We start from the raw sequence: 15,049 nt of genomic DNA, 5'->3' as shown, positions 1-15,049 counted from the left end.
TGATTTCAAATTCGTCGCATATCTTGGAAACTGCATATGTGACAGTTGTGTGGTGTTACCTTAATCTGAGCGGTCACAGAATAACATCAGACTTAATCCAAAATATTGGCAGATATTCTTAGCAAATTAAAAATAAACACAGGGATCTGACAAACAGAGTTGTCACATCCAATTAAAAATGTGACTGTTGAGAAACTGGGGAATTTTGAAGTGAAGAGCGGTGGGGACATCTCTTGTTAGATTATTCGTATTTTTCTACTCGATATCTTGCTTTGTAGATCGCATCCTTCTCTGTTGTAATGTCTGACTGTCTCTTTGTTTTTTTTGTTTGTGGCCCTCGCATGACTCAGCTGTGTATGCTGTGTTCGGTGGGTTACCACCTGTTCTGCTGCCACCGCTCGGAGAAGACCGGCCGCCGCTGGATGGCGCTGGATTATGCCGGTATCTCCATCGGCATCCTGGGATGTTATGTCCCCGGAGTCTTCTACACATTCTACTGCAATAATGTAAGTCTTCAGCCTGCAGTTCACTCCTCTGATTCATCAGGCTCCGACATCCGCGTGACGATTTAGTTTTATTTTGTCTGTATGTTGACATGAGTAGGCGGTAACTCCGGTCGTTCACCAGCTACTGCTCCCCTCAACGCATCAGATCAGACTTTATTCATCCCACACAGAGACATTCAAGTGTCACAGCAGCAGCAGAAGTAAAACAGCAGATACACGGTACAGATGAGTGACCGAAAGGACTGGCATCCTAATTCCACATAACCACAACGCTGCTGAAATTGCTCCTGATGGAATCAGATGGGCAGATAAGGTGTCGCGTGTGAATATTATCAGATTATTTGAAGATTAGTGTTATCTATTGAACAAAGTGTCAGATTCTATTGAGGAAAGAAAAATCAAGTTTAGCTCTAACCCTTTGATCTCGCTTCCCTGAGTATGTAAATCAACATGTCACTGTTTCTTGCTGCCAATACATTTGCAAAAAATAATTAAATTTACTCAGGGATCCAACAGAAGAGGCATTACACTTTAAATTCATGAGCAAGGTCAAAGTTGAACACTCCTGAGAGATTAGTCACGAGCTTCATTGTACAAACCCTGTATTATATTTTGTATTTCTGAGCTGCGAGAGTTTTTTCTTTTCCCAACTTTTCCAGAATCTCAGGCTGCTGAGACTCTTTGTTTACCAGGGATGTTCTTTGATGTTTTACCTTAGCTTTGAGAAATACAAACTTATGTTTATTTACATAAACCATTTTTTATTTAAGAAAGAAGCAGAGTCCTCAGAATTTAAATTTTGTCTAAATACAAACAGCTGTATGAGAAATTTACTTTAATAAAATGATATAAAAAGGTGACTGTTCTTTTTAGCCAGTTTCTTGTTGCGCAGTGAGATGTTTAGTTATAATGTCTAATCAATAGCGGTTAATGTTTCCCTCCTGTCAATGTCATTTTAAGTCGACATAGAAACTGTGAAGTGACCAAATTACAGTTTAGATGAGAAACCAACTGATCAGAGAACAAGTAAAGAAGATCATTGAACTGACTTTGACTTGTACCAATAAATAATTGAGATCAGATACCAGCTGCTCATATCATTGATTATAGGGAATCTTTATACAAATCTTTAAACAAAAGATCCCCTTTACGTTGCTGTTAAACTTACTGCATGTATATTATCGATGATGTAAACATGGTTTTGTGTGAGCGTTAAATGCACTGAGAATTTAACATCTATAATCGAACTCCCAGGACTTTGCAACATCCTCGGCCTTTGAGAAGCAGTAATTGAATAAAGCTGAAGCGGAGCCCACAGTCTGGCTCTGCTGATTGACTCATTGTTCCTGGTGAATAAGCAACACGACACCTTCGCCGCGCTCGCCGTTTGGAAAGCAGCCTCTGTGACACAAGCCAGTTTCAGTTCCTTATTCCAGCCGCCCACCACCATGTTTTTTTTCTGTCCGGTTTGTTTCTTTTTTTTTTTCTTTTTTCTTTTTCTTACTCCTGAAGTGTTTGGCTTCGCTCCGTACTGTTCGCTTTCCCCCGCATATTGGAAGCGCCGGGTTATTTTGCCCCCAGAACGCAGCTGAAATCTGCTCCAGCCCAAACCAGATGGCTGCGTTCACGGTGCGGTCCGTCACTCCTGTTCCCCACCATATGACGTTCGCAAGTCTGGGAGCCGTCTCAGCGAAGGGCCCCCCTCCCTCAGTCCCTGCCAAGACTGGGGCTCTTGCTTCTGGGTGGCTCTACTCTTATGGAGAGCCAAGTCCCTACAGAAAAGCTGATTTTTATATTTAGCTAGTCAAAGTCTGGTCTTGTCAGAGTGCTGTAGAAATGTAGATCTGGAGGAGAGAACATGGTGTCTGTTAGCAGAAGAGCTTAAAACATTTTTTTTTGGCTGGAGCCGAGTGGGGCCTTGTTCCTGGTGCAAATTTATTCACTGTGAAATTCAGCAGGACTCGTCACACGAGGACGTGTGACTGGACGGAGGCCTACATCCACACAAATGGACAGAAGGGACCGAGAGTGTCCAGACTTTACACAGTCACTTATAGAAGTTTAAATATCACGTGCAGATCCGAGGGCGCGCTGCAGCTTTGCTTTTATATGTTCATGTATATGACAACAACTGAAACAGTAGGAGAGCAGATGGACAGATCTTCACAGCTTTTTTTTCCAAGCAAATTAGTTGTATCATTGTAATGCCGATGCAAATAAAATAAACCATAACATGAAATGGCCTGAGGTGTTAATTAAAAAGAGAGAGAGAGAGAGAGAGAGTGTGAAAAAAGTGAAAGTGACCAACAAACACTCAAGTGATTTGGATCAGAGAGCAGTCCGGGGCTGCTACAAACAATTATTTTAATTCACGATTATACGAAGATGTAGTGAAAAATGCTCATTACGACTCAAACACATTAAGTGTCTGTGATATAAAACGGAGAGAATTTTGGAGAGAAGCACCAAAACCTCAAGTTTGAGACGCAGGAACGAGACATTTGATAGTTTTGCTGGATAAATGATTCATTCATTAGTCGACTAATGGTTTGAGCATGAAACGTAGAAGCTGAAAACAATGTTCTTTGCAGAGGAGGAAAGCACAAAAATAAATTGCTTTTCAGAACAAGTTAAAACTCTTAAATTGAACCTGCTACATGTAGATACTGAGCTTTGACCCTCTCCCTGCAGTACTGGCGGCAGGTGTACCTGGTGACGGTCCTGGCCATGATCCTGGCCGTCTTCTTCGCTCAGATCCACCCTCATTACCTCAGCAAGCAGTGGAAGCAGCTGCGCTCGCTCATCTTCTGCTCGGTGGCCGGGTACGGCCTCATCCCCACCGTCCACTGGATCTGCATCACGGGGGGTTTCTCCTCTGAGCTCGTCCAGGTGAGCGCGCTGTCCGCCGTGTCGCAATACCCATGATGTTCTCTACTTTGATTCTTTTTTTTCTTTTCTTTTTTTGAGAGATTAAATTTGATGTTGAGCCGTGTGAACCTTCAATATTTTGACCAAATTTAATCTGAAAGTTGAAAATGATTTATAGAGGAACAAATATGGAGGAAGAGCTTCAGACAACAGGTGCTGCACCGTGCTTCTGTAATAATGTTATTTATACTTGCAGCTCACTCAGCAGGGGCATGAGTCATTGTTTCAGGTTGTTGATGTTCAGTTCTGTCCACACACTGGTTCAGTAAATATTTCTTTTTTTGCTTCAGGCTTTTGTTCCTCGTGTCCTCGGCATGTACTTCATCGCAGCATTAGCTCTCATTTTCTACGTTTCCAAAGTTCCTGAACGCTACTTCCCAGGTGAGACTGCTTTTTCATTTCCTCCGGCGTCACAGTCACTCTGTTCTGTACTCACTAAAATATGATGCAGTATAAGTATTTATAGCTCCAGAGTTGATCATAAATGACCAATATTATAATATTAACCAGTGAAATGTTTAAGAGGCTTTAGGTTGTATTTTTATTTTTTGGAGGGGAAGGCGTTTTTAGCTTCATAAGCTTCATGAACAATGTTTTACATTTTTGTTTTATGTGAATTTGCAAAATTTGATCTGGTGTTTTCCAGATCTTAAAAAATCTTAAGATTGCACAAAAATATCTGGACAGCTACCTGCAGAGTATCTTGATGTACCTCAGCTGTTTCGAAGGATGATGTGGCACAAGTAAAAGACCAATGTTAAAGATGCTTTAAAAACTTACTCTATTACATTATATTCAAAATCAGAAAAGGGTCTTTCAGTGTGTCAGGACTTTGCAGCCAAAGTAAAAACTGTCAAGACTCTGGTTTAATGTCGCTGCAGGTCAGCTGAACTACCTGGGCTCCAGTCACCAGGTGTGGCACTTGCTTCTAGTGCTGATGTTTTATTGGTGGCACCAGACATCAGGCTTCATCATGGCGTACAGACACAGCCAGCCCTGCCCCGACGCCCCCCAACACGCCTAGGACACTGCTGAGCACTCTGGGAGTCCTGCCGCTTTGAGACGGTAAGAAGCAGCTCCACTGTCACTGCCCTGAACCTGATAACTGGAGATATCTCCCAGTGTATCTGTCATTAGGTTTCACTGTTAATCAAGTGTTCTGGTCTAAATGTTAAAGTCACGTCCAGTGATGTGTCTTTTACTAGTGGTTAAAAAGATTTTAGAGGAAAATTGGAAGAAAAACTATGGTGCATTTGGCTTCTACTCTGTTTCTGAATATGAATTAATATGAAATCCAAGTGAAAGAGAGACTGAGTTCGAACATAAGCCTCCAGCTGTTTTCTTGGCTGAGAGTTTTAAACTGTTTCAGTTTGGGTAAACTCAAACCAGTTGATGAAAAATAATTTTTTCAAAAACAGAACAGAACCGGAATCACTCCAGGATTATACTTTAGATTTAGTTTTTAGTGGCTGTGGAGTTAAAACTTAAAATGAAAAGTTCATATTTAGATTTTGAAGTTGAGAAATATGTTTAACCTCCTAGGACCTGGCGTCCACATATGTGGACCTCACATTTTGGGTTCTCTCGACCACAATACTAACTTTTTCTCAACAAGGGCCTGGTGACCACATATGAGGATATTATACAGCCACTCAGTAATCGAAATTTAAAACTAATGTCCTCATATGTGGACATCATTTTTCTCAGGTCCCAATCAGCCTATATAGCAAAGAATAGAGCTCGGGTCTTAGGAGGTTAAGTGACATAATTAACGCTAGATATCGTTTGATACCGAAACCGAATGTTTTTCACTCAACAGAACATACGTCACAGTTTTCATTATGTGGCACGTCACGACCGTAATTGGTTATTATTATGATTTTAATTATTAATTCTGTCATCATTGAAACTGTTTGTTTTTTTCTCTCTCTCTCTTTAGGTTGGTGAACAGCTGCAGTGAATCCCAGCATCGTTGGACAGAAGGCAGGGGCACACCAGGCTCTCAGTCCATCGCAGTGTTACCACTTACCTGTGAGTCTCCGTGACGACGGAGGAAACCAACAGAGGGCCGGCGAGCCTCCAGGATGTGGAGTGTATGTATGTCTTTAAGATAAAACGGGACCTCTGAGTGGTGGAAGGTGAACCGTCACAGTGGTTAAAACTTTTTTTTTTTTTTTTTTTACCAGCTTTTCAGTTTTGTTTGAGGCCATTGCACTGCATTCACATTTACAGAAGTTTAAAATAACTGTCTGTTCCTCTCTATAAATCACAGACGAAAGCAGGTTCAGTCCAGTAGCATTTCTTTTTTTCTTTCCTTTTTTTTTTTAGAAGAGATCCTGCAAATTTTTGTAAGTGCCTGTAAATAAAACATCATGTAGCTCTTGGAAAATTAAATTAACTCGACTTATGTAAAGTTTTGCTCTTAAAATTCCCAATTTTCAATTGTAACACTTTATTTTTAAGTTGTTCTCAACCTGAGGCGTTTCCCCCCCCCAAAAAAAATCTGTTTTGTATGTAGTTTGATACTTTGAAAACAAACCACAGCCTTTAAGCTTCCTTCAGTAATTGATCACATGAAATGTCCTTTAAAGGGAAAATGAAATGTTTCAGTTGTTAAATGTCACCAGTGGGTGTGAGAAAACAATCAGTTTTTAGGGTGTTGTAAGCTTAAATGGTTGAGATGTGTAGAGTTAAACTCAAACCAAATTATTTCTAATGGATTCTCTTTTCTTCCCAAAATGTTAAAATCATTTTGTAGCAGCCTCGTGGCAAAACAAGCAAAAACTGAGCAGTATATTTCTCTTTCATGTTAATGTAGATAGAAAAACCAAAGACTCGGAGACGCTCAACATTTTCTCACGTTTTAGGTTTTTGTCCTTCATTGGGAACAGTGTTGGTGTTTGTGTTTTCTTACCGCTGAGCGAGACGAACAACAGGTTGTTTTAGTCACAGGATGGTGAAATGTTGTACTTCAGAGACTCATGAACTGCAGACATGTGAGTACCTGGTGCTCCAGAATTGAATGTTTTTTGTTCTATGTTCTTTTGTGTCGGGGCCGCGTTGCCTCCGTTCACACTGACATGTACGTCAAGAGCTGCACAGGATGTTTGAGAGGAGAAGCCTCAGTGTTCGCTACTGCAGTGTTTTCTATTTATTTAAACTGCGGCTCGTTAAAGAAAAGCTGTCGGCTGACAGGTAAAACTATAGTGTAATTGGAAATTCTTGCCGTCGCCTCCGTAAACAAACCCAGAGTTGTGTGGAGGGCGAGTGGTCAGTGTGTGGGGGAGCAGCTCAGCCTGTAGGGGCTGCTAGTGAGACTTCAGGCCTTTTAAACTGTGTCCCAGTTCTAAACTCTAAATACTGATGTCTACACTATATATATATGTATAGTTATATAAGTTAACTTCTTGTACAGTAAACGATACAAATATGCAACTGAAAAGTTGAGAAAATATTTGGTACAGACATTTCAGTGGCTTATGTGTATTTCTTTAAAGCTTCAGCACCAGTTCATTACTCTGGAAGAAAAGGCCCTCATCTGTCTGCGTTCATTATCATTGTAGAGAATGATGCAACATGTGCGTTGATGGACAACAAACAAACTTAGGAAAGGCCGGTCTTAAATTTCATGATTTGTTTTTTTTTTTTAGCATTTATTATAGTTCGTTTCAAGGCTTAACTACATCCTGTTGTGCAGCCGTCACTTGATTGACTCTGCACATCGTAATTTTTAAGTGTACGTCACTGTAATTACTGTCGAGTTACAAGTCATTTGAAATCAGGACACTCTTGTTTTTAAAGATTCCAGCACTGATTTAACATTTTAGAAACCTGTAATCCACATGTCATTGCACTTCATATTACAACTGCAGTTTTTCTCTGTACTTTGCAGCTCTGTTATCTACTGTAGATTCTTTGCTTCTACTCATTGTTAGAAAATAGTAACTGCTTTTTCTGCCTGAACCGATGAGACTCTCCCACTGTGGGTAAACTCAGTGTTTTCAGACGTCTAAACGTTCTCCAGCTCATTTAGGGTGATGTGCAATGTTAAAAGTCGATTTTTAATTTTTTTTTTCCTTCATTCCAAAATGCAACACATCCATGCTGGGAAGATGAATCACTCAAAATGTAAAAATACTAGTCTTAATGCTTCAAACATGAATGCATGTCCCATTAGTCATCCTTTAATCACAGTAGGTGTCCAGTTGAATGGTAGCTGTCTCATTTTGGAATGAAAGTCATTTGTTTTCTATGTGATATGTAATGTTTTTAAGATTTAGACGTAGATGAACGTTCTCTGGTGTTACGGTTTCAGATTCTTTTTGTGGTTCTGTGTTAAGTTATTCATTATAAACCTGCTCTGTGAAGATTTCTCTGAAAACATGTCGTCTTTGATAAGCTCTTGTGTGTCTGAGACTCGTTTTGTAGCATCTGAAGTTTTGTATCTTGGACTTTTTTCATACGCGAGCAATCAAACTGCTGAACTCGACTCTAAATAAAATTAACTGTGTACTGTTTAAAAAGTGTTAAACTGCTTTGTTTTAAAATTCAACTTTACAGAATCCACCTCCAGCTGCACTGAGATGAATCTTATTTATTGCATCAAACAGCAGTAAAGCATGATAAATACAATATAAGATTTACCCTGGTGAAAATAAAAAGTAAAGTATTTGTATCAAATGGTTCCACTGGTGAAAACACAGCAACCTTTAATTCAAACCAATGTGCCAATGGGTTGTGTAGGTAAATGCTTAAGGCCGTCGACGTAGAGCACACAGAACGAGTTCATGGAAGAATTCAGCGCTGAAAGGTGTTGTCATGGAGACAAATGACCTGAATATTACATCACAGATTTCGCAGTCCGTCTTAAATGGGGGGGGGGGGGGATTCCCTTTAATGAACTATTTACCTCGTTCTGCAGCAGAGAGACCTGTGTTAACAAGGAAGGCTGGTGAAAGTCTATCTTTTTTTTTTTTGTCAACAAATCCCATGAAAAGACCAAATTGCCAATTTGTGATCTTTAGAGGTTCTGGTAGCTTTCAGACAGAGCTGGTTGTAGCTCCCCATTAAACAGACATATAAAAGAGGGGGTATCAATGGTTAAATAACCTTATTTAGCAAAACGTCAAGCTATTGCTTTTAAGAGTTCCGTTTTCAGTAGAAGCCGATGGGCTGTGTTTAGAGACCATCGTTGGTTTTGGTCTTTTCATGGCCTTTGTGGACAGTAACAAAATCAATAGAATACCACCAGCCTTGTCCTTTAACTGTTGGTGCAGTAGCCGTTTCAATGAGCATAAATTATTTTAAAAATGTTACAAAATCTAATGTTGAGAGCTGAGAAAGGAGCAGTGCAGCTTATACGTTTCTATATGGGTCAAACTTCTTAAAACACAAACCCTAGACTAGTGATCTAATGCGGCTGTGTGTTTTATTTCTTCCTTATTTCTAACAGAATGTGTTGAGTTGTAACTTCATAAAAAATTAACATTAGTTACATACAAGTTTACTGCAAAAAAAGTTAGGAGCCTAAATTTAAACTTGTCGCAATTAACAGTTTTTAAGGAAGTAGAATAAAATTCGATCCCTTCTAGTATTCAGGTGACATGCGACAGATCACAGCCTTTTGTGGCTGCGTAAAGACTACTGTGAAATTATGCATAGAGAAAGGTCTAATGAGGATAAAACAAAGTGGTTAAGGTCATCTCCCAAACGATTTCCACCGACACAAGAGCCCAACGTGGGCCGATTGTGTCGTGTTTTTTCCGAGGTACTGTGCAGCAAGGCAGAGCCGAGCTCAGGTAAGGCTTTGTGGTGCTAAAAAAAAAAAACAAGGCAGGCCATAAGGAGCTGTTTGCAGCGAGTCAAGCAGTCAAACGTCAAGCTTATAATCACAGTACAATTTTTCGAGTAGGTCTTCCGGTTCGAATGTCTCTAAAAGTGTTAAGATGCAGCATAAAAGGCCTCTCAGCAAACAGGTACAGCTGTAAGATATGTGGAAACACTCGCACCCCACAGGACTTAGGTTTTTGTTACTCAAACTGAGAGCTGTGATAAAATTTTTTCAAAAAAGAAGCATCAGGACTGTATTAGCTTGTGGTTCCATGACTTGTTGAAAATGATCCCAAACCAAAAAAAAAAAAGAAGCTCAGGGGTTATTTAACAGCAAACAGAGCAGGAAGACGCAAGAGAAGTCACTGTTTTGAGGGAAACGGTGCAGCTCCGAACGGGTCGAGATCCACCGGCTGCGAGGGCGCCTGCTGCTGCTGCTGCTGCTGCTGAGGTCCACTGTGGATGACCAGTTCTGTGAAAGGCACCGCCCCAAAGTCATCCATGATTTTGCTTTCTCCAAGAGCACCATGAAGAGAACCCGTCCAGGACTTGCCATTGGCTGTGCCCATGTCGCTCTTACTGTCGCTAAGGCCTTGATACTGGCTGTGCCGACATCCGTCCTGAGGGTGGAAAGGTTTGGCTCCAAACGGGTCTAAAAGAGCGTCGTCTACTGGCAAAGAGGCTCCTTTGTCTTTCCCTTCAGCCATGGTGATGTCAACACTGATGTTCTCCTTAGAGTCAGAGGTGCTGAGGAACTCGTTGCTGCTCTGCGAGTCTCTCCGGCCGACCTTCTTGTGTCTGCGGACTCGCTCAGGTGTGCGGTAAGTTGGCTTGTTGGTCTTGCGCCCCCCAGTGGGCGTACCGTGGTGCCGTTTCCCATTGCTGCCACCTGCTGTGGACTCCTGCTTGGTTTTTCTCTGGCGTGACGACAGCTTCTGGAGGCTGCGCTGCTTCAGCCTCTGTTGCTGAGGACTCGCCGACTCCTCAAAAGATGGCTGGAAGATATCGTCTGCGCTTCTGGAGGTGATGGGAGGTGGCGCCGTGGGGCCTGGGTGGAAGGGAGAGAAGCCGAAAATGTCAATGTCTTCAGGGGAAATGGGCGGCGTTTGGCCCATGGGAACATCACTGCCACTCCTTCCAGACTTGGAGAGGTTCCGGTTGAACGGTGCTTTGGTAAAAACATCAAACTCGTCCCCAACTTGCTGCTCTTGGCTGACTTGCCTGAAAGGCGCTTTGGCAAAGATGTCTGTGCTTTCTGCAGGCCCGACAGGCGAGGCTCCTCCCAGGAAGGGAACAGCACCAAAAACATCCACAGCTTCCGCAGTTGGAGCAGCTCTCGCTCCGCTGGGCGACTCAGGAGGGGTGATCAGAGTCATCGTGGAATCTCCATGTGGACTTCTCCTGGGAGTTGCAGCAGCTGCTTTACCAGCTGGAGGTTTCTTTGAGCGACTCTTGACTCGGCTGGGGTCGTAGTCCGAGTCAGAGCTGTGTTTATCATCATCCTCCTCGCCCTCTTCCTCCGAGTCCATGAGCAGAGGCCTCTGTCCTAAATTCTCTGGCTCAGTGTCGTCGCCGTGCTCACTGTTCAGTGCCTCATCCTCCTCTGGCTCTTCATCCTCGCTGCTTTTCGGTGAAGGAGGGTCAGACTCAAAGTCACTGTCAGACTCTTCACCTGATCTACAGTGACTCTTTTTGCCTGGTTTGTGCTCCTTGGTTGCAGGTGGCTGCAGATCCTCCACAGTTGTTGAGATGGGGGCAGGAACGCTGACTTCCTCGTTGCTCTGCTCAGTCTTTACCGCATTGGTACCTGCAGAAGCAACACACAAATGTAAGAGTTAAAGATGTTACCAGTTTACTTGTATTGTAAGACTCTGGATTTACTTGAGAGCTCAGCCCCTAGCAGATGTTTTGATTAAGTTTAATTATGAAAATTTTAAATTAAAGGACGAGTGAGACGGAGAATCTTGCCAGTACAAGTACAAGTTTTCATTTCCTAATAATACCTCATGGCTTGTGTGATATGTGGCATTACTGAAATCAGGATTACTTGGCTTCCATTTGGATTTCCCCAAGTCCACAAATACAAATCCTAATAGTTTGTCTAATAATAAAGCAGAAGGAGCAACGAAGGAGAATCGCAAAACTCAATATGGTCTGAAAGCTGCTCTGACTTCTCTACTCTGACTCTGCAGTAAGAAGAACAGGCTTAGAGGCCAAAGAAATAAGATGCCTGGCTTTTCAAGATTCACAAAATTGCTTTTAAATTCAAATCTCTTGGTAAAAAGATTGAAGCTGTCAGTCACTTCCTCCAGGCTTACAAAAATAAAGCTTTGTACAGGAATTACTACTCCTTCTGCATTTCTATAAATTCTTACTCGTTTGGCATTTGATGAAAGAAATTGTGCCTTATATTAATTCATTTCCAAGAGATTACAGTAAGGTATAATATGTCATAGAATAATAAGGCATAAAAAAACATCATAGTATATGACTCGCATAATGGCAACTTAGAAATCAGTCTAATTAGCAAGTGTAGTGTCCGATTATTTTGAAAATAAGTTGTGCCATGCACAAAGAGCCAATTTATTGTTCCTTATTAGTGGAAGTTCTACATTAGAAAGCAGAGAAAGGGCTCCCTGCTGTGAACATGAAAATGGAAACCCCTCCACGACTTGAACTGGCAGGACGTGATGACAGGTAAGCCAGATGAACCAAGGAAGCAATAAAAGATAAAATACAATAACACAGCAAACACAAATTAGTAAGATATAAAAATTCATGTTATAGTAAGTAAAAAAATATCAATATCATAAAAACATAGTAGAATAAGGCATAAAATGTAATAAAATGTCATAGTATTGTAAGGCATGAAAATGTTATAAAAATACCATAGTATACTATGGCATGAAATCTGATAAAAACGCCATAGTATACTGAGGCATAAAAAGTCATATAAACACCATAGTATGACAAGACATTAGACAAAATAATACAATTAGGTATAAAATAGTATAGTATATCATAGTATGGTCAGGCATCAAACGACAGTGTAGCAAGGCATAAAAATGCTAAAAAAAAAACGTCATAGTATAGTATGGCATAAAACGTCAAAAATACATCATACTATATTAAGAAATAAAAGGTCATAAAAACATCATATTATGGTAAAGCATGAAACGAAATAACATAATTAGGCATGAAAATACCAAATAACATCAAAGTATGGTATGGTAGAAAAATGCCAAAAAAACCTTCATGGTATACTATGGCATAAAACGTCAAAAATACATCATACTATATTAAGGCATAAAAGGTAATAAAAATGTCGTAGTATGGTCATGCATCAAACGACATAGTATAGTTAGGCAGAAAAATGCCAAAAAACATCTAAATATATGATAGCAGAAAAATGCTAAAAAACGTCATAGTAGGGCAAGGCATGTGACAAAATAATATAATTAGGCATAAAAATGCCAAAAAACATCATGGCATAAAACGTAAAAAATACATCATACTATATTAAGGCATGAAAGGTCATAAAAACGTTGTAGTATGGTCAGGCATCAAACAACATAGTATAGTTAGGCAGAAAAATGCCAAAAAATGTCATAGTATAGTATGGCATAAAACGTCATAGTATATTAAGAAATAAAAGGTCATAAAAACATCATATTATGGTAAAGCATGAGACGAAATAACATAATTAAGCAGAAAAATGCCAAAAAACATCTAAATATATGATAGCAGAAAAATGCCAAAAAAGGTCATAGTATAGTATAGCAAAAAAAGTCAAAAATACATCATACTATATTAAGGCATAAAAATGCCAAAAAACGTCATAGTATAGTATGGCATAAAACGGCAAAAATACATCATACTATATTAAGGCATGAAAGGTCATAAAAATGTCGTAGTATGGTCAGGCATCAAATGACATAGTATAGTAAGGCATAAAAATGCCAAAAAAACGTCATAGTATAGTATGGAAAAAAAGTCAAAAATACATTATACTATATTAAGGCATAAAAGGTCATAAAAACGTCATAGTACGGCAAGGCATGTGACAAAATAATATAATTAGGCATAAAAATGTCAAAAATACATCATACTATGTTAAGGAATAAAACGTAATAAAAATGTCGTAGTATGGTCAGGCATGTGACAAAATAATATAATTAGGCATAAAAATGCCAAAAAACATCATGGCATAAAACGTCAAAAATACATCATACCATATTAAGGCACGAAAGGTCATAAAAACGTCGTAGTATGGTCAGGCATCAAATGACATAGTATAGTTAGGCAGAAAATGCCAAAAAACGTGAATGCATAGTATGGCAGAAAAATGCCAAAAAATGTCATAGTATAGTATGATGGCAGAAAAATGCCAAAAGACGTCATAGTATGTTAAGGCATAAAAGGTCGTAAAATCATCATAGTACGGCAAGGCATGTGACAAAATAATATAATTAGGCATAAAAATGCCAAAAAACATCATAGTATAATATGGCATAAAACGTCATAGTATATTAAGAAATAAAAGGTCATAAAAACATCATATTATGGTAAAGCATGAGACAAAATAACATAATTAGGCATGAAAATACCAAATAACATCAAAGTATGGTATGGTAGAAAAATGCCAAAAAAAACCTTCATAATATAGTATAGCAAAAAAAGTCAAAAATACATCATACCATATTAAGGCATAAATGGTCATACAAACTTCATAGTATGGCAAGGTGTGTGACAAAATAATATAATTAGGCATAAAAATGCCAAAAACGTGAAAGTATATTATAGCAGAAAAATGCCAAAAAAAAGTCATAGTATAGTATGGCAAAAAAAGTCAAAAATACATCATACTATATTAAGGCATAAAAGGTCATAAAAACGTCATAGTACAGCAAGGCATGTGAAAAAATAATATAATTAGGCATAAAAATGCCAAAAACATGAAAGTATATTATAGCAGAAAAATGCCAAAAAAACGTCATAGTATAGTATGGCAAAAAAAGTCAAAAATACATCATACTATATTAACCTCCTAGGACCTGGCATCCACATATGTGGACCTCACATTTTGGGTTCTCTAGACCACAATACTAACTTTTTCTCAACAAGGGCCTGGTGACGACATATGAGGATATTATACTGCCACTCAGTAATCGAAATTTAAAACTAATGTCCTCATATGTGGACATCATTTTTCTCAGGTCCCAATCAGCCTATATAGCAAAGAATAGAGCTCGGGTCTTAGGAGGTTAAGGTATAAAAGGTCATAAAAACGTCGTAGTATGGTCAGGCATCAAATGACATAGTATAGTTAGGCAGAAAATGCCAAAAAATTTTTTTATAATATGACATAAAAATGCCAAAAAACGTCATCGTATAGTATGGCAAAAAAAGTCAAAAATACATAATACTATATTAAGGCATAAAAGGTCATAAAAACGTCATAGTACAGCAAGGCATGTGACAAAATAATATAATTAGGCATAAAAATGCCAAAAACGTGAAAGTATATTATAGCAGAAAAATGCCAAAAAAACGTCATAGTATAGTATGGCAAAAGAGTCAAAAATACATCATACTATATTAAGGCATAAAAGGTCATAAAAACTTCATAGTACAGCAAGGCATGTGAAAAAATAATATAATTAGGCATAAAAATGCCAAAAACGTGAAAGTATATTATAGCAGAAAAATGCCAAAAAAACGTCATAGTATAGTATGGCAAAAAAAGTCAAAAATACATCATACTATATTAAGGCATAAAAGGTCAT

At 39.1% G+C, this 15,049-nt stretch overlaps 2 protein-coding genes across 3 annotated transcripts in view; one reads left to right on the top strand and one right to left on the bottom strand.

Annotated features, from left to right (window-relative positions):
• paqr3a (progestin and adipoQ receptor family member IIIa) overlaps positions 1 to 7,957 on the top strand; it is a 10,154-nt gene extending 2,197 nt beyond the window's left edge. Inside the window, 5 exon segments of the mRNA XM_023414427.2 lie at positions 212 to 506; positions 3,198 to 3,395; positions 3,725 to 3,815; positions 4,316 to 4,499; positions 5,374 to 7,957. Of these exon segments, the coding sequence (XP_023270195.1) occupies positions 212 to 506; positions 3,198 to 3,395; positions 3,725 to 3,815; positions 4,316 to 4,458 (727 nt within the window). The 3' untranslated portion in view covers positions 4,459 to 4,499; positions 5,374 to 7,957.
• A 160-nt stretch (positions 7,958 to 8,117) lies between these two features.
• Positions 8,118 to 15,049, bottom strand: part of bmp2k (BMP2 inducible kinase) — a 56,109-nt gene continuing 49,177 nt past the window's right edge. For both annotated transcript variants that reach the window (XM_023414424.2, XM_023414425.2), the window contains exon 16: positions 8,118 to 11,070. In XM_023414424.2, coding sequence (XP_023270192.1) covers positions 9,626 to 11,070 — 1,445 coding nt within the window. In that variant the 3' untranslated portion in view covers positions 8,118 to 9,625. The remainder of the gene's footprint in view (positions 11,071 to 15,049) is intronic.

The sequence above is a fragment of the Seriola lalandi genome, unplaced genomic scaffold, assembly GCF_002814215.2.
Source record: "Seriola lalandi dorsalis isolate HSWRI2012SDOR001 ecotype SW California unplaced genomic scaffold, Sedor1 jcf7180002054524, whole genome shotgun sequence".
NCBI lineage: Eukaryota > Metazoa > Chordata > Actinopteri > Carangiformes > Carangidae > Seriola > Seriola lalandi.
This window is presented reverse-complemented; position numbering and strand designations above follow the sequence as displayed.